The sequence below is a fragment of the Lactuca saligna genome, chromosome 8 (assembly GCF_052625555.1).
Source record: "Lactuca saligna cultivar CGN05327 chromosome 8, ASM5262555v1, whole genome shotgun sequence".
NCBI lineage: Eukaryota > Viridiplantae > Streptophyta > Magnoliopsida > Asterales > Asteraceae > Lactuca > Lactuca saligna.
Genome location: NC_136424.1, coordinates 57,043,832 through 57,063,392, shown reverse-complemented (window position 1 = coordinate 57,063,392; position 19,561 = coordinate 57,043,832). Strand labels below are relative to the sequence as shown.

The window sequence follows — 19,561 nt, the reverse complement described above, 5'->3', positions numbered from 1 at the left end:
GCCGAGTTCTTATGCTCAGTACTTCCCTCAATTAGCGACCCAACTCGCCGAGTCACTCCAAGACTCGTCGAGTCCAACAACTCTGAGTCCACCCGCACCCAACTCACCGAGTCATCCCTTGACTCACCGATTCATCGACTCAACCAGAAATATTGGGACTTCCTCGACAAGACTCGCCGAGTCCAAATGGACTCGTCGATTCCAAGGCCATCTTCAACCTACTCGCCGAGTTGTTCTTCCAACTCGTCGAGTCCTAGGCCATCTTCAAGCAACTCGTCGAGTCCACCCATGTGACTCGTCGAGTACCACCTATCTGAATCCATACAGAAGCATCTCAGGCCATGCAATTGATCCAAAACATAGATCCAACCTCCTACAATCCATCCATCACGTAAAGTGGCAAACTTTACGTGAATCTAACGAGATTTAAGCCATATTCACCTTAAAACCAAGGTTTGGGACATGGTGGCTCCACTAAGCACTCAAACACAGGAACTTTAAAGCACTCTAGGCCTTCAATATTCCAGATCTGAGGTAGCAACATCATATCTATCCTCCAAACTCCAAAACCTTCCAAGACATACTCCCCACAAACCCCAAAATGATGAAACTAAGAATGCACAGCCTAAGGACGAAGATATTACCTCCAAAAGATGCCTCAATAGCAGCCAAACTCGAATCCAAGCAAATCCCTTTGATCCAAGCCACTTCTCCTTCAAGATCTCTTCAAACAACACCTCTCCAAGCTCTAATTTGCTCCACAAATGATCTCTCCACGTATATAGGGTTTCTGGAACTCAAGGGGGGAATAAGGGAGGCTGTGGAGGGGTATAATGCTCTTTATATAGGGCTCAACCCCGGAAATTAGGGTTTTCTCCATACAGCACCTACTCGCCGAGTCCATCTAGGGACTCGCCGAGTAGGCCACTTGACACGCGACCATGACCGCGACCTGACTCGCCGAGTCATCCATGGACTCGCCGAGTCATCCTCTAAAACTTACACTTTCAGCCCTTCAACTCTACTCTTGCGATTCCGGGATGTTACAACTAGGCACTAAGTTTTTACCCGAAGATAATGAGGGGGTACACCACTAACATTTAGCGAGTTCAAATATTTCATCGGGTATAAGTTATTTTTGTCATCTTCTGATTCATTAAAAACCGTAGTAAAGTTTTTACTCCCCAGAAAATCGTTCGATCAGCTTATTATTAATCTCATCAACACTTTCCTTTTTAGTTGACAATATCACCCTCGAAATGATAAATTTTGAATTGGTGTCGTTGGATTGCAAAGAATGAAATATTTCATCAATCAGAGCGTCCACTAAATTAGTTTTATCGGTGTATGGAATGGATATGTTATTAGGTATACGAATAAAGGACTCGTCCAATGTTTCCTCCTTTCCATCACCGACTTGTAATGATAAATCAAAAAACCATTGGTCATTTACCGCTCTCATGTTGATATTTAATCGAAGCCTTTTAGCTGAATCCCATAGAGGTGACATTCGTAAGCTAGAGTCCATAGTTTGTGCTCGAGTTCCACGTTTCATGACCGACAATACTTGTCTAAAGTCACCTACCATAACCATTATCTTTCCACCAAAAGGGAGCTTCTCATTTGTGATGTCTTGCATTGTCTGAGAAACTGCTTTTACCGCCTGCCTCTTAGCCTTTTTTGCTTCATCCTATATGATTACCTTTGCCTCGCGAAGTAGCTGAGCCTTGCCGCTTTGTTTAGTGATCTTGCACATTGATTTATTAACAATATTAAGGGGAATTCCAAATCTTGAATGAGTTGTTCTCCCTCCTGGCATGTTGTTAGCCGTAACACCTGACGTAGAAGTTGCAAGTGCAATAAGACCACAGGCACAAATATTGGCCAACAAAGCTTTGTACAAAAATGTCTTTCCATTTCCACCGGGACCATCTATGGAGAACACGCCCTAAATATTTTCATTCACATGCCTCATTATCTAATCATATGCAAACTTCTGGTCTGGATTGAGAGAGTCTCGTGCATGTAAGTTGTAACACCGTAAATTTCAAAACAAATTTTTGAAATTTTTTATAAAACATAATTCCATCAATATTCATCAAACAACCATATTAATTATCAAAATAGGTCAATACAAAATCCCAAGATCACAATGTAAAAACTCCGAGTGTGTGTGTGTACGGATCAAGCCGGCGCCTTCCCGCGATCTTCACTAGTACCTGAAACAATAACATCAAACACTGTAAGCACAAGGCTTAGTGAGTTCCCCAAAATACCACATATAACACATATTAGCCACTCGAGGCTATAACTCTGTGGGTCCGTGCACCCAAACTCTGTGAACCCTCAGGTTCTATCTCTGATAAACATGCACTACATAAATCACATAGAAATAATGCAGTACAACACATAACATGCATAGCATACAATACTCTATCACATAACTCAGGTTACCTACTCAAGGTAATATAGTATAGTGAGAAGACTCACCTCGCGTATCTCGGTATCTCACGAATCCTGGAAATCCCTCGTGCTCGATCCTCCGAGCTCTAATCCTCCTATAACATTATATGCTTCTAATTAACACTTTATATCTCTAAGGTTGACTATCTATAATGAGTCAACACAGGTCAACTCTGGTCAACGGTCAACGGTCAACGGTCAACTCTGACCGGACTCGGCGAGTACCAAGGCGACTCGGCGAGTCTAGACGTTTTTATCAACCCTCTGAAATCCTCTTACTACACGTCGAGTATCCCCCCTTTACTCGACGAGTTTCACCTGAATGAATCGCGGTGCCACCCCGACTCAACTCGCCGAGTCTCAAGGACAACTCGGCGAGTCCAGGTTTGACTCAGTCCACTCGTCATCCCTCTCCAACTCACCCTGACTCATTGAGTCTACCCATGACTCGATTGGACCACTCGCTGAGCAGTCCCAAGGCAATCTTCAAGCTACTCGCCGAGTCGGATGAACAGAGTCGGCGAGTCCATGCCATGCAACCACTCCAACTCGCTTCTAAGGTCAGATCTGCTTCCAAAAACTATAGATCTGGCCTCCCTCGACTGATTCATCACGTAAAGCTCCTATCTTGGTGCTCATAACACACCCTATAACTCAATAATGGCGTTTTTGACCCAAGGCATGAGGATTCCAATCCAAAGCCTCCATTGATCCCCAAAAGCTTTGGGTAAAGGGACACTCTGGACCTCTAAGGGTCCAGATCTATGGTTCCAACCTCATAAGGGACCAAAAGAACACCAAATCTTGCCATAAAAGGGTTCAACAAACCCTAAATCTAGATAAGCAACAACAACAAGAAGGTAACTCGGATTTATTACCACAAAAGTGATGCTCTAGACTCCAAATCCACAGAAGTTGCTCCTTCTTGCTTTCCCTTGGCTAGCTCTTCTCCTTTCCTTGCAAAAATGGCACCTCCAAGGTCAATAATGGCCTCCTACTTAGCTCCAATGCTCACACTCGATTAGGGTTTCACTCAAGGGGCTGGTGAGCACAAATGACGGCCATTAGGCCCTTTAAATAAGTCTCAAACCCGAGAAATTAGGGTTTCATTACACAGCGCTGACTCGCCGAGTCCATATCCTGGACTCGTCGAGTCCAGGCGCAATCCTGCTTCCCTACTCGGCGAGTCTGAGCTCCAACTCGCCGAGTCCCCCATCACAAAACAACACAATACCACAAACAAGATACCTGATAAAATCCGGCTGTTACATAAGTCTTCATATTCCACATTTATAAAGTATTCTTCTTGCACCTCACGATAGCCTCTTGATTGTAAATCGATGTGTGTGCTGACATTTGGAAGGTCGTAATCACTAAGCTTTTTACTCATAGATTCTAGGAAGACTATAATATTGATGAGGACCATATTTTGCTCTCGTTCGGCACATCCATAGTGTTTCCTGTTATCTTCAGAAAGAGAACTATAGTGGTCGTCCCATAACTTGCGAACATTTCCTGGTTCACAAAAAATCAGCATCGTCACGTATAACCTTCTAAGTGCACCAGGAAATTGAAATAAGGAAGCCTCTACAAGATATTGTGATAAATTATCATCAGTCTCTATTAAACCTCTTTCAAGAGTTTCTTTTCGAAATGTAGAGTGTAATACACCATTGGATGTGTATAAATCTTCAAAGCAGGTAGGCCCGGTAATATGACATAAAAGCAGGCGTAGGTAGTATCTCCCTCCTTCAGTTGGATTAACATAAACCAGTCGACCAATCATTGGTTTATGTTTCCCGGTCCTCCAACAATGGTTGCTCCGATTCCATGTAAAATGTTTGGGAAAATCCTTATACAAATATTTTCTCGCATTGGAGTCTGCTTTATTATTCTTGAAAAATGTCATCAACATTGAATTTTTTCCTTTCTCCCTATTAACAATGTCTTCCATTCTGTCACCATCTTTGAACCTAACTAATTGTTGATTCAGAAGTTGTATTTGCAAGGCCATCACACAAGGGTGGATTTGTGAAATAGGAAAGCTAAAAACTCGCCATAATGCCTTAGGAGGGGATATACAACGTGCATCTTAAAACTTTCATATCTCATTAATAACAATATTTCCTTGGTCTTTATCAATATGTATAACTTTTTTGTCATGGCCCTTATAAATATATTTGAAGAGGTACTTCACAGACTTTATACTCGAACAAACCTCAATGTTGATATGAAAATTAAACATCATTAACAACTTTGGGTTGTATGGAGCCACCCATCTGTTATCCAATGTTGTATTTCTTACAGTCACCTCAATTCCATTATTTCTCCTTCTATATAATGGATATGAATCCTCTCCTTATGATGTCTTTTCATTGAATTGCCTAGGATATTTGAAACGACATATTTTTGGCACACTCTGCATACATGGACTTTTTCCTCGTAAGCTACCACAAGGAATGCATCATGTGACTTTTGATAAGATCATGCATTTCAGGAAACCTTATTGGGTCGGGAATTTTCGCACACACAAGTTTGTCATAATCGTCTGGATTATTCATCTTATATCTAGGTGTCATTATTAAGAGGAAATGTGCATGTGGCAATCCACGCTTTTGAAACTCTATCACATACACATATGACCCCAACACACCGATTATATGTCTTTGGAATAACTGTACCTTGAGATCCTCTAACTTAGCATGAAAAACTCTTGCAACTAGGTCCGGTCGATCTTGAGCTGACTGTCTAGGTAATAACTCATCATCAATTTCTGTCCATTTTGGATTGCATGTCATTGTAAGAAATATATCAGGCCTCCCATCATCTTGAACTAAAGTCATGGCATCCAGAAATCTTCGTTGCATGTCACATGGACCTCCAATGAAACTTGCAAGTAACACAACTCTTTGTCCAACCCTACTTGGTTGAGCCTCACCGACATTGAAGTAATCAACAACACCCTGGTATAAATCGGCTCTAATTTTGGTTTGGTTCTTTTCAACAAAAACCAAACGTGTAGTCTCAATCTTTATATAGGCATCTTCTGAAAACTGCTGGAACAATCCCCTTCCCATCAAAATCACATTATCATTCGACTGTATTTGGAACTTGTAACAATAGTACTCCTGCATACTTACACTATTTCTGTCTTTTTTTTTTTTGAAGTAAATTCTGTGATATCATAATTTATGTGAAAAATATAAATTTAATATCCATATATTTAAGGCAATATGTGTTACATGTTTTAAATATGTAAAAGAATGTTAAATGAATAGCTTCTGAACCTTCATTGTCACTATGAATTTCATCTATGGCGACCCCATATCTTGGTATTTTAGGATGCCATCCAGACTCACCATTGGGAAAAAAAATAAAGGATACGACAAAGGAGCATAACAACCAAAGTGAGGTTGAATTTCAGTACTATAGTTAGACCTCCCATAGACAATAATACTTCTTTTATATGCAGTGATGTTGTCATTTCCTACAACCCAAATACCAGCAACCTATACAAAGGTGTAGTTCAATAATGTGATTAATATGATATGTATGATAATAAATATGACACATTTAATTTTAAAATGAATAAAGATAAATGTTAATATTCACACCTAAGATGTGGTCGTCTTATTGTACACCCTTTGGTTAAGTTCCACCGATGCATTCAAAGTCACTATATTATTATCAAGCGGTCCTAGATTAGAAAGACGTTTAAATGTTCTAACGTACGGATTCAAAGCAAGAATATGTGTTAGTTTTTGAATGATTCTTCTATCAACATTCTTCTAGGAGGATCTCTATGATATTTCAGCTTCACCATCATAAAAATACAACTGTAAATACCTCGATTTTCCATCACTTGAAATTAATTGATCGATATTATGATAGAATATTATGTGCGCACAAAAAGTGTAAACTCCAGCAGTCATATTGGTTAATTCTTCATCCACCTTTACACCCATTGATGCAAAAGAAAATTTTGAGTTATACGCCCTTATATTGTACCCGAAGCTTTCTTCTAGTTGCTCTTACCTAGTGAAGAGTTGGTGAAATTCTGTGGGATTAGAGGAGTATACCAATTTTGTCTTCCCACTCATGCAACAAAAGGTAGGGAATTCATATTATAGTCACTTTGCTCCACAATAAATACAAGGGCTTTGAGCATTTAATATATGATGTTCCATATAGATGTTTTCGTATACAAAATCATATGGATCCTCATGAAAGGTGTATACTCTTATTTTTGCCATCATAGTTTGTTCCTTTCTTCGTTGATAATATTCTTTATTATAAGTACTCGTCCTCTGAACTACACTTATAACACTCACAGATGAATCTTCGTTGATATTTGTTTCGTTTGTCTCCATTGTAATGCAACTTGTGAGTGTTGTAGGTTGACTACATCCTTCACCGTTAGTTATCCTTCTCATTTTGTTTTTCTCTTTTTTTCGTGCGTAATAGTTTCTATTGTATATTTTTCGATTCTCTACAAATATGTTATTTTGATAAATAGTCATATATTATAAATATAAATATATACTCATATAAACGACATACATTTTTCTATATCTATCGGGTTTTGAAAATCATCACAGCTTTCGTTTCTCTTATCTATGATCCACATTTCACACTATAATGGAAATGTTAAGACTAAGCATATATTATATCATCAAGAATGTAACATTTTGTAATGTAGACCATGTGATTTAGTAGTTATGTATGTGTATGTTTCACACGAATAAAAGTACAACAAATAATATACTCTAAATAATACAAGAAACAATTGTACGATACCAAAAGCTTAAAGCCTTTGGTGATGTGATGGGATGAACGTTAACAATTTTAAAAGTACAAACTTTTCATATATCCGATTTGAACATTAACAACTGTATACATGCTCATTAATTCAACAAAAGATTCTCACATGAAACTAATTTGTTGTTAAAAAAATCATCAAATTTGATTTTAACATTAATTGTTTTAGTTTTTCAGAAAGCAACACAACCCTTAATAAATAACTAATTATACTAAAAACTTGTAATCCAAAAGCACAATAGAAGAAATTAATACATAGTTGAAAGAAAATTTTCATAGATATCCAAAAATTATTATATATCAATTCATAAGCCAACATAAAAAAAACAATAAAACACACATGAAAAAAAATTCACCACAATATATCTAACATTAATGTATATCAATTTTAAAAGCAACGCACTCGTAAAAGTTGTCAAAAAAAAAAAAAAAAAAAACCCATCAAATGTCTCACACGGAATTAAAAATTCTTCTAGGCATATTTATGATGTTAAATGCTTCTGGCATCTTCGGTTGGAACTGTACGTTGGTTAATTTTGTTGATATCAAAATGTTCACTGAAAATAAGATAAAAACTATTACAACGTATTGATTTAGTTATTTTAATATCACTACAATTATTATAATTATATAGAAAAAAATTACTTGAATTCAAATGAACCAATTTCATCCGAGAAACAAATATTATATACTTTCTCTTTATCGCATAGCAAGTCTTCACAATCTGATGGCGCGTTCGATCGGTTATATATAGTTTCATCTTTATTATAATCCCCCTATTTATAATTAAATATTTCCAAAGTCATCTAATTTTGTTTTAGTGTAATAATAATAATAATAATAATAATAATAATAATAATAATAATAATAATAAACACTTACGGCCCATCTTGGAGATATAAAGTGAATGAAGTTAACGCTAGTAAACCAAAGTAAAGGGAATAGTTTCGCTTGCTTTTGATGATTTTTCCAACAAAATCTATAAATAACGATAATTAAAAGAATAACTTTTTATTATTTTAAAAACTTTAGAATGCTAAAAATATATATAAGTTATTAAATTTACCGATCATCATTTTTCTCACTGCCCGATCTTCTATTAAACTTTTAATCGAGGGAACCAATGGAAAAACCGGAAACCATGATATGATAGTATCGGCCAAATGATTAAACCGTGTGTTATTGCTGATCCTAATAATCAAATCACCACGTAATAAACTGTATTCTTGATACCTCGGATACTCAACATATGTTGATTTGATTTGGAAATGATTTAAAGAGAACACATCATCCAATAGATTTCATTTATAAATAAAACGCATCATTTGTTGTGGAACAACTGCTACCAATTTATCTCTCTAATAGAAAATATAATATTTTTATAAACATAATACTTAAGATAAATTATGAAAATGAAAATAAGATATAAATAATTTTTTAAACATACATTTTGATCAATGAGAACAATGAAAAGTTTATTTGCTCTTGCATCTCTCCAAATGAAATCCATACGAACGGGTATCAAAATATACCACAAATAGAAGTTTAGTAGCAATGAAAATCCATCTACGTAAATGTAACCGTTCATAATACTAAAAAAAAATCTTTGAATTAATAAGGTCTTCTTTTAAACAATATAAAGAAGTTTAGGTGTAGATTAAGTTTGCTATTAAAAAATAGGGAAACATGACAATTTGTTAAGTAATATATGTTAAAAAAACAAAATATTAATTGATCTACAATCATTAATTGTTTAGATTTTTTTCAAAATGAAATATAAATTACAATAGTTGTATCCTCTATTACGATTTAAAATGAAACATCACATTTTAAGTTTTACGTTATAATAATTTATGTGATTCTTTCTCAAATGTTTGTTATAAAAATAATACAAAAGTAAAGAAAAAACGAACTATATTTGAATAATTTAGAGGAGAAGTATGTTTAGGTTGTTTGAGGAGCTTTTAGAGGCCTGAACGAAAAATGGGCTTCTCCTATTAAAACTTGTGTCCCTTTTATAATAACCATGGAATTCTTTTTCACTATTGCAACTAATTAAGAGATAAAACTATGTGAAAAAGATATAGTTGGTCTGAGAGGATGTTTGGCTAAAGTTTATTTTTTATAAGTTCTTTTTTTATAACTTATTTTTCAACTTTTAAGTTTATTATGATTTAGATTAAGAAAATAAGTTGAACTCATAAAAAATAAAAATAAGTAAAAAAATGAATATATAAAAAATAAACTCAGAAAATAAGCAATAAATAAGTTTAACTCAGAAAATAAGCAATAAATAAGTTTAACCAAACGCTCCGCTCCCTAAAACACAATAAACTTTTCATCTAGAAAGGATCTCTTTGGCTTCACTCTAGCTTTGACACTAGACAAAAACAGAAAGATAATCAATCAAAGAAAACATGAATTATGAAGTTTTGGATATTAAAATGGGATTTTAACGATATATTTGGTACAAGTTATATATATATATATATATATATATATATATATATATATATATATATATATATATATATATATATATTAAAAACCGTTGGTTTTTTCCGGTTGGACCAGACAGGTTTAGACCGGTTTTAGGTTAAACCGCCAATTTTTTCCTGTTTAATTTATATGCGGTTTTGAAACCACATACACCTTAGTCTAATATTTTGATTTTTTTTAAAAAAATTTACATATATAAAAAAGGTTATAATAGTAAAAATGAAAAAAATGTAGATTCTCTTGAAGTATATACTGAAATTAATTGCCAAAAATGAAATGCACATACACAAAAAGATAATGTTGAAGTCTCTACTCCTGCAATCATAAAAACATAAAAGACAGATTCACTCAAACTCAAAAACAAAAGCACACAATGTCCAAGCATATACATATACAAACCACACATATATACAATGTCACAGACAAATACATACACACATATATACATATTATATGCATGTATTATTTGAAACAGAAGAATTTTATCATTTCAAATAGAATAAGTTTATCACTTTAGACAGAAGATAGAAGAAAATTATCATTTGAAATAAAAAAAAATCTATCACTTCAAACAGAAGAAGTAAGAAATAAAATGTTATAGACACACTTGAAGTTATAATAGATAGAAGTAAGAGAACCTGAATTTGTGTCAAGAAATGCAATGCAAAGAAGCAGTCTTCCCGATTCCAAATCAATGATCCAATTGTCCCGAAACCCTAACTGTTGAATTGTGCGGTAAGAGTTAGACATGAAGAACACATATATAAATTTATAGGTGGAATAATCTATTATAGAATAGAAAATGATGTATTTTTGGATATTGATAATCATTCCAAAATTAATCAAATTAAAATTTTACTATGAATATTAACATTGACAAATATACTTGAAAATTTAAAATAGGATATAGTAGATGTCAAAATCCATACAAAAAATATTTAAAATCATACAAACTTAACAAATATACTAAAAAATTTTAAAATGAATATAATAACTGTCGAAATCCCTACCAAAAATATTTCAAATCATACGAAACTTAATCATATTATTATTATTATCATAAAAATTGACAAATTGACCAAAAAAAGTCAGCACTGTTATTATTTGCAAAAATAATTATATATTATGTTATAAGACTTTCATATCGTTATAAAGTTTTTTTTTTTTTTTTTTTTTTTAACTCAGCTAAATTAAAAAAAAAATTCTTAAATTTACCAAAAAATCTAAAACAATCATTTCTTGTATATTTAAGTCATCACCCATAACTAGTCATTCACTAGATAATAATACATATATACAAATACATACATGTATACTTAGTATAAAATAACAATGTAGTTTTTGTGTATTTGAACTTTAATGTTTATGTTTTATTCTTTTTATTCAAAAACACTTAAATACATTCTAATTATACCTTATAATAATTCATTTTATATTTCAATTTATTTAAATATAAAATTTATTGACCAATGTATAATTTTGTAACATTTAACCGGTTAACCATATCGTTAAACATGTTTTGTCACTTTGGTTCGAATATTTGTCAAATTTAGATCCTCCACAACTATTAAGCCCACGTTTTACATAGAACCTAACTTAATTATCAACTAGATAAATGTTGATACAAAAATTAAGTTTGTTGCGTTCAAATGATGTTATGTGCTAATTTTCACGAACCGATGATGGTTCGTAGTCATACATCATAACGAAATTTATCATTAGTTACTTGTTTTATATTTCACAAGAACTTATTTAAATAAAAGAGGTTAAATTCCTTCAACCATTCTTGATAAAATACTCATATTGCTTAATAATCAAAACATAGCATCGTATGATCGTTCCTATTTTTACCAATTGTTACAATCCAGAACCTCCTTGGAGTATGGATGATTTTAGAGGCTCTTGATAGGGCTTCTGGAAGCCTCCAATCAATAAAAGGAAACTAGATAATTACTAATTTGAAATATTATTTAATTTAAGTTCAAATCTAGGGTTTTAGGGATTGTCAGGAAACTATATAAAGGGGTTTAACCTTTTATTTTTGGCCACAGCTTCACCACAAGAGATATCCAAAATTTCTCAAACATATCCCCTCTCTCCTTTAATCCTAGGGTTTATTGAGTTTTAGGTGTGACATATTCGAGGTTACCATACTTTTAGAGCTAGTGTTGCAAGGAGACTACAAAGAGTATTTGATTAGCTTGTTTCAAATCAAGCACAAGGTATATGGTTCTATTCATGAATTAAATTTCATAGGGTTTATAGTTTTATTGATTCAAAGTATGTTGCTATCAATAGTAAAAAGACATAGATCAATTAAAGCTCCAAATCTGCTAAGCCAATCCATTCCTATAATCTCTCATACCCACACATTCCCCATATGGCTGGGAATCGAATCAATCGGGTAAGGCACCCCAAATATATCCAAGATACAACCACGAATGACGCTCGAAGCTGAAACGATGTGTTCGTTGGCGATAAAAACTCGCAATGGAAATTCCAACTCCCAAATAGGCATACAAAAAATCATGTTAAAGGACCGACATACAAATAACTATCTCGCACCCGAGCCAAAAAGCACTAGAACAATCAATGAATTTAGTAAAAAGGTACCTAATAGAAACACAAATAAAAGCACATAAAAAATAACTTGACATAAATATAAATGAATATATCTAGTAACGACTTCAGACACTGCCCTGGTGTCTTCTACATTCAACTTGAAGTCTCGACCTCTGGTCTTCGAGGCCTCATCTCTCTCATGATGACCTTCAAGGATGAGCAAGGTCGTAGGAGTTGGAGTCTACATTGATCTCAAGGCAAGAAATAGGAAATTAGCCCTCATATGGCTCATCTGGTTGTAGTTTAAGTAGATCCCTTCGGATAATCCTTCACAAAATTCCCCTCCTTTCCACACATGTACCACACCGTACCTGCCTAATACAAACCCTCATGAATCTTACCACACTTGCTGTAAGTGTGACTTCTCTGACCTCCTGATCTAGAATTGTCGAGTTTGAACCGCTTAGTCGCCAATTGGTACTGCATTGAAACATTCATCTTCTCTTTCCTCTACGTCTCCATCTCACCCCCTCTCACATTTGTCTCTAACTCAATCTCCCTCTTCCTGACATTTGACTGAACCTTAGCAAATGTATAGTAGTGGGAGTTCTTCATAAGTTCTCTAATATCCTTCTTGAGCATACTCATGTATCGGGTCATCCATACCTTCTCCGAGGAAGCTTACTCTAGGAAGAATATGGATCTATCATGGAACATATTGGTGATATTGGTCATCTAATTTGTCTTCTGTGTAAGCGACATGTACTCCTGAGTAAAACATCTCAAAAAACTACTCCTAATTCAATGTGGCCTGTTTCGTAGGAGAATAGCACTGAGTCATAAACTTCAACCAAATGTTCGCTCCTAAGAGAAGAGGGTTCAACACAAATTGAACCTTCAGATCCTCTAGACATATACATGTGTAAAAACATCCTCCAACATCCAAAATCCATCTCATAGTAGCAATTGTGTCCTTCACCCCATCGAACTTCAGGGGCTTCGTGTTGTTGAATTCATGTTACTGCATTGAATCACTCCCATGTGGTCTTGTAGCAGAATGGTTGTAGTGGCTGTAGTAGCAGCAACCTCAGTGATGACAATTTAGCACTCGTCGAACAACTCAATAAGGGTGGTATTAACAGACCCAAACATCTCTCGGATCGCCTCCCACATCGTCATGACCACCTCAGTAGTAATGATCCTACGGATCTCATCATCAATGGAACTCGATCTCTCTGTATCGCTAGAACCAGAACCGTGGGTAATCATCACAATATTGAAACATGCAAGGAAAAAGGTCTAAACCGGTACATAGCATACACATACACTATACACACTCCTACTAGGTCCTTAGTAGTCTTAGGACTCTTTCGTATTTGACCCAAAATTACTTCCAAGGTTCCAAGTCACTAAGCTACATCACACTAAGTGCATCAAAACACATACCTATAAGCTTCAAAGAGCCACATATAACCCTTAGGTACTCATCCTATGTTTCTCATTGACCATTTTCCTACACTGCTATAAGTCATCACTAATCTCGCCAATTATTCTTCATGTGCCAATCATACATAATCCTTGATCTGATAGACAGTCGAATAGATGATTCCACCCAAAGTCCACAACCAAACATAGAATAGGAAATAAGGCTAAACCAGAAATTTTATGGCTATAAAATCCTAATTATGTACAACTATATAGTATACACATAACAATTAACGATAATAATTTCAGCTCCCAGCACAGCATCACAAGCCATCTCCTAGGCTACACGACATCACAAAAATCAAGCAACTCTATCATGCAATTCCTAAGTGATCCTTAGCTTATCAATTAGCATGCATCTCTGACAACTCATATAACAACAACTCAAATACAACATATAAAACAAGTACGAATATTTTGAGAAATCATTTTTCTCGAGCTCCGATTGATTATACACATCACATCTTCTCTTTCCCTTCATTAAGAATTAATATTTTTCAAAAAGGTTTATGAAAACTCAAAGATCCTTAGTTTGAATCTGATATCACATGAGTGTTCAACCAAATCCCTCAAACTAGGGCTCTAATACCAATTAGTAACGTCCCATTTTCACAACCAAAATTTCTTCATTTTTAAATGAGGTAAAAACATTATTTCCATAAAATCAAGTTAAGAAGGACCATGAGTATCAAAATACAATCATCCCAAAATCAGAGTATCATAATAATATGTAATCATAACAGCTGCCGATGAGTGTGTACAATCAAGTCTTTGTCTTCTAACGATCATCTGAAGTACCTGAAACACATTTAAATCCACAACTGTAAGCACGAAGCTTAGCGAATTCCCTAAAAAATCACATACAACATAACATAATTAACAACCGGTTATCATGGGACTATCAACAGTCTTGATTCCTATAGGATCACAACAGTCTTATGTGTTATTGGAAACCCGATGGGTTATTAGCAGCCAACAACCCTGTGGACAATCAACAATCCTAGAGTTATTATCAACACAATAATGCACATAACAACAACCAACAAACAAGAATCAACTATAATAGCATGCACAGTACTATAACATAGGTAGTATAATGAGATGACTCACCTCGCAAATAGTAGACTAACATACAACTCTCTTGCAGCGAAGACTGGTGCTATGAATCACCTAATCATCAATATAGAAGTACCCTCTCACTCTACACCCTAAAACCCTCAAGTTGACCAAAATTCAACTTCGTCGATAAATCAATGATGAAAGCCAACCCCAGCTGACCCCCACGTCGTGGCCTCCCATAGGCCACGTCGTGGTAGCTACACATTAAGATAGTCATGGTGACACTGTCCACCATGTCCTGAAAAGTAGACTACCAAGTCGTGGGAATTGGTCTCCTACAACTTAATGGATTAAACTATTAACCCTTAACCCATGAGCTACAAATCTCATATATGAACCTTCCTAAGGTCTTGATGGATGAAGTTTCCAACTTTATCCATTAAGACATCCCAATAAGCCAAGGTCTCAAATCTCTAAGTTGTTAATGATTGCACCTATTGCATGGACACTAAACTAAGTCATGAAATTCCCATTTCTAACCTCCACCATGATCAAGAACTCAAATAAGGAACATAAAATTTATGGAGTTCAATCAAATGCCAAGAATAAGAAGATATGGACCAAAAATCTCATTAAACGTCCTAGAACTAGATCTAGAGATCTAATGATAAAGGCGAAGACTTTATACCACCAAAAGACTAGAAATGTGATGAAGATGCAAGATCTAAGTTGGAACAAAGCACGAAAATGGACTCCCTCTTCCTTCAACCTTCATAAAAGTGGTTACACACACTCAAAACATACATATGGAGGATAGGGTTTGGATGGGGTATGATCTTAGAGGGTGGAGGCTGCCAAATGAGGAAAACCCTAGGAGTTAGTGCCCTTAAATAGGGCACAAACCCAGAGATCTAGGGTTTTAAACCAAAATAATTGCCACGTCATGGCAAAGGCCTTGCTAGATCGTGGCGCTTCACGACTCTGCATTCCTTAATCAGATGATGCCATGTCGTGGGGCCTCATTTTCCACATCGTAAGCAACCTAAAATCCTTGAAAATTATATAAGTATAAATTAAACTTGGAAAAAGGCATTACTTGGAAAACGGATGTTACAAAATCATATCTGTGTATAATGCTTCTTTCATCTCATATTTCAAAAGCAAAGACAAAATTCAGAAAAAAATACACTTTAATACTATCAATTCACAACTTAATACACTTAATTCACAGTTTAATATACAAAGTTCACAACTTAATACAGTAAATTCACAGTTTAATACATACAAATTATACATTCACAACCATATTCTCAACTTAAAACCTACATTTCAAGATTTTAATTAACAATTTAATAAAGCAGTTTATGACTCTCATTCACAATATTCATAGCTTAAAAGTATACTTTATTTTATTGAAGTATTTCATCAAACAACTTGTGTGCACCACACAAATTCATAGTTTAATAGAGCATTTTAAGACTCTCATTCACATTTTAATAAATTAGTTCAAGACTCTCATTCATAGTATTCACAACTTAAAAACATATTAATTCACTCATTCATAATTAAAAATTACTTTTACATAACTAAACAATAGTTGAAATATTAAAACATCACAATTCACCACTTTAAAAAACTAAATTCACATCATTTGAGAAAACACTAACATAATAACAAACATTTTAAACGTAATACACAACATAACAACTATAAACATAAGTTGTGATTAACAATTTGATGTAAATATTATATTGAAAAAAAAAACATGGTCACAACTTAATAGCATAAAAAATTATGATTAACATAAAAAAAACAACAAATGAGAGATAAAAACTTTAAAATCACAATTTAACAGAAGAAAAACAATAAAAAGAAAAATCCACATACCTTATGCACATATTTGGTGGTGTTTCAATGGAGATCGGAGAGAAAGAGACGAAGACGAGTTAGCGGTGTTTCATTAGAGCCACAAGGGAACAACGGTGATGGAGATTGACGATGGTTTTAGATATGGTCACTCAATCTCATTAAAACTCATAGATCTGGAGGTGTAAATTGTAGATCTAGAGGTAAAAATAATAGATCTATCGTGGGAGATCGTAGATCTGGACCGAACCACTTTAGATTTGATAAAAACAAAGGCTTTTGGAGGTCGACAATTGGTGGAGGAGGCGATGGACCAGATCTAAATAGATTTGGTGGTGTTTAATGGAAATCAAGAGAAAAAGGTGGAGGCGAGATGGAGATGTGTCATCGAAGCAACATTTTAGGAGATGTAAGGTTAAGCAGGTGGAGGTGGTTTACATCGATAGTAGGAGTGCCATCGACAATGGAGTTAATCAATGAAGAAGATGTATGAGATGTAGACATAGAGATGGATAATGATTGTGGGGAAGACAATGATGGTTGGTGGCAATGTCGGAAGTAGATGGTGGCGGTGGAAAGCTGTCGGAGACAAGGAGAGCAAGAGGTTAATATGTTTGGTGAGAGAAGAGGGGGGGGGGGGGGGGGGGGATGAGCTTTTGTAGATCTAATGTTTAGATATGTGGTTTTTAAGTTTCCAATTAATAATGTGTTTGTGAAAATCGGCTTAGACTTCCTTTTATTTATAATCATGTCATTCTCATTTAAGAATTGATGTGCAAAAATGCATTTTGTAAGAGTTATAAACATCTAATTGATACTATTGTAAGAGTTATAAACATTTAATTGAGAAATAACAAATATATCATTAATTATAAGCTAAAAATAATGTTTTCTAGGTGGTTCCTAACATTTACTAGTTCATATATATATATATATATATATATATATATATATATATATATATATATATATATATATATATATATATATATATATATATATATATATATATATATATATATATATATATATATATATATATAACATGATTTTCTATTAAAAAAATAGAACAATAGTAATTGAATCCTTAAATATTATGAACAATAAAAAAACTCTACACGTAAATACATATATGATACGAATATATAACTAAGGCTTTGTTGGGAAACATAAGTCTGAATTTGAACCTGATATCACACACTTAGCTCGAGATTGGTACTCCTCTCTTTATGGTATCGATACGGGTGGATTCATAGACAGGTAAGCCACTTGGATAATAACCCAAATCACAATTTGCTAACTCAAAAAGATCAGAGCTTGAATCACTATCTCCTCCGTCTTCATCACTAAACCTCTTGAATTCGTTGATATCCTCTCTTGAAACATACTTATGAGCATGATGTTCTTCTTGTTTTTCCTCAAAAGTCTTTACGTTTTCCACAAACCTAGTTCCAAAACTCATCTTGTTTTCAGAAAGATCACACTTGATGCTGAAATTTTCGATCTTGTTGAGGGTGGTATGGATGGGCATTTTCGTAATTTGACTTGAAGGGTGTTTGAGATCTGAATAGCTTCTGGTGGTTTTTGTGGGTGTGTGTACCATATGATAAGGAGGTGGTGTTCTAAAGCCCGAACTTCTTGAGGTTGAAATCAAAGATTTTGAATCACTCGTGATGGTAGTGGTGGTGATGATGCTAGAATTACTGTTTCCACTCGTGAAATGACTAATGCTACTCCTTCTCTTCCTTCTCCAACCACCAGGACTCTCATCTTCATCCTTGGTTGACTTTGTATTTGACTTAGACTTAGACTTCTTTGAAGACGTTTGGTTAAAGAGAGAATTCAAGAAATGGGCCAATTTCCCTCCGGGTGAGCTTGGATGCTTGGACTTCTTCTCATTGTTGACCATCATGGAATTATCCATCAACATGGCTTGCAAAGGAATGGAATTCTTTATATCTTTTGGCATGTCAAGACTCATTCTTCCCATAGGCTTTATGCAAAACTTTTGTGTATTGTTTCCGATAACCCTAGCTTCGCCAATGACGTTTTTACAGGTGTCATTAAAGTTTTCAGTGGCACCTGAAAAATAACGAGCCGCCTCAAACACATCGAGCTCTCCTGAACCGTTCCTGTGACAGAACGGTTCCTTCGGTTGGGATGTAGGTGGAATTTTGATGGACATTGTTGTTTATGTAAAAGAACAAACTTTGCTTGAGATAGTATATACAAATAAGATCTAAAAGCTACCCACAAATCCAAATTGTATTACTAACTTTTAATATATTGAATACAAGGTAGCTTATATCAACTTTAAGAGGAGTGATGAAAAGGGTGGTGCAATGGAATGATTTTGGATAGTGGTGTGGTATAGTAGTAGATAAGTGTGAGTAAAGGTTTCTTTTTATAGAATTTTTGTACCTCCGCAACTTGTTAAAGTCTACTCGACATCCGGTGGGTATTGTTTCCTTTTTCATATTAACACATATTAAATAATATGTTTGTTCGGATAGATGAGGGTTAAAAATAGTTTAAGAAAATTATAGCATAAATTCGAAAAACGAAGGAAAAGTCAATGAAGGGTAAATTTACTGAAAATTTAATAGCCTATGATTATTTCAATACTTTAAATTAATAGAAACAAATTATAATGTCCAACATCGTAAGAAAGATACTAGTATATAATGCATGATGTACAAGTTCATGTTACAAATAGTGTGGTTGGCAAAGGCACATCGATAGTTGTGGATTTTGGTGGCTTGTGTTAGGAAAAAAAGCTCCAATAGAAGTGGAACAACCATGAGGGTTG

The 19,561-nt window shown here is 34.5% G+C and overlaps 4 protein-coding genes and 1 long non-coding RNA gene across 5 annotated transcripts; all 5 read right to left on the bottom strand.

Annotated features, from left to right (window-relative positions):
- Positions 1 to 1,177: 1,177 nt before the first annotated feature.
- On the bottom strand, positions 1,178 to 1,639 carry LOC145009646 (uncharacterized). The gene has a single exon (XM_078968297.1). The coding sequence runs from the start codon at positions 1,637 to 1,639 to the stop codon at positions 1,178 to 1,180; it is 462 nt and encodes a 153-aa protein (XP_078824423.1).
- A 51-nt stretch (positions 1,640 to 1,690) lies between these two features.
- On the bottom strand, positions 1,691 to 4,477 carry LOC145009645 (uncharacterized). The gene is made up of 2 exons (XM_078968296.1): positions 3,698 to 4,477; positions 1,691 to 1,948 (listed from the first exon to the last, which is right to left on the bottom strand). Exons 1-2 carry the CDS (start codon positions 4,475 to 4,477, stop codon positions 1,691 to 1,693), a joined length of 1,038 nt encoding a protein of 345 aa, XP_078824422.1.
- Positions 4,478 to 4,910: 433 nt separating this feature from the next.
- On the bottom strand, positions 4,911 to 5,597 carry LOC145009644 (uncharacterized). Its single transcript, XM_078968295.1, has one exon. It carries the CDS (start codon positions 5,595 to 5,597, stop codon positions 4,911 to 4,913), a length of 687 nt encoding a protein of 228 aa, XP_078824421.1.
- Positions 5,598 to 14,491: 8,894 nt separating this feature from the next.
- On the bottom strand, positions 14,492 to 17,373 carry LOC145011864 (uncharacterized). The gene is made up of 4 exons (XR_013664295.1): positions 16,774 to 17,373; positions 14,938 to 15,936; positions 14,712 to 14,808; positions 14,492 to 14,625 (listed from the first exon to the last, which is right to left on the bottom strand). It is a non-coding gene; the product is annotated as an uncharacterized LOC145011864 (long non-coding RNA).
- A 450-nt stretch (positions 17,374 to 17,823) lies between these two features.
- On the bottom strand, positions 17,824 to 19,144 carry LOC145012816 (protein BIG GRAIN 1-like E). The gene has a single exon (XM_078971620.1). It carries the CDS (start codon positions 18,935 to 18,937, stop codon positions 17,954 to 17,956), a length of 984 nt encoding a protein of 327 aa, XP_078827746.1. The 5' UTR covers positions 18,938 to 19,144; the 3' UTR covers positions 17,824 to 17,953.
- Between the last annotated feature and the right edge of the window lie 417 nt (positions 19,145 to 19,561).

Coding starts and splice junctions, on each gene's coding strand:
- LOC145009646 (XM_078968297.1), bottom strand. CDS start 1,639: ATGCAAGACATCACAAATGAGAAGCTCCCTTTTGGTGGAAAGATAATG.
- LOC145012816 (XM_078971620.1), bottom strand. CDS start 18,937: ATGTCCATCAAAATTCCACCTACATCCCAACCGAAGGAACCGTTCTGT.
- LOC145009644 (XM_078968295.1), bottom strand. CDS start 5,597: ATGCAGGAGTACTATTGTTACAAGTTCCAAATACAGTCGAATGATAAT.
- LOC145009645 (XM_078968296.1), bottom strand. CDS start 4,477: ATGGCCTTGCAAATACAACTTCTGAATCAACAATTAGTTAGGTTCAAA. Junction 1,949..3,697: donor TATCAGGTATCTTGTTTGTG/GTATTGTGTTGT, acceptor GAAAATATTTAG/GGCGTGTTCTCCATAGATGG.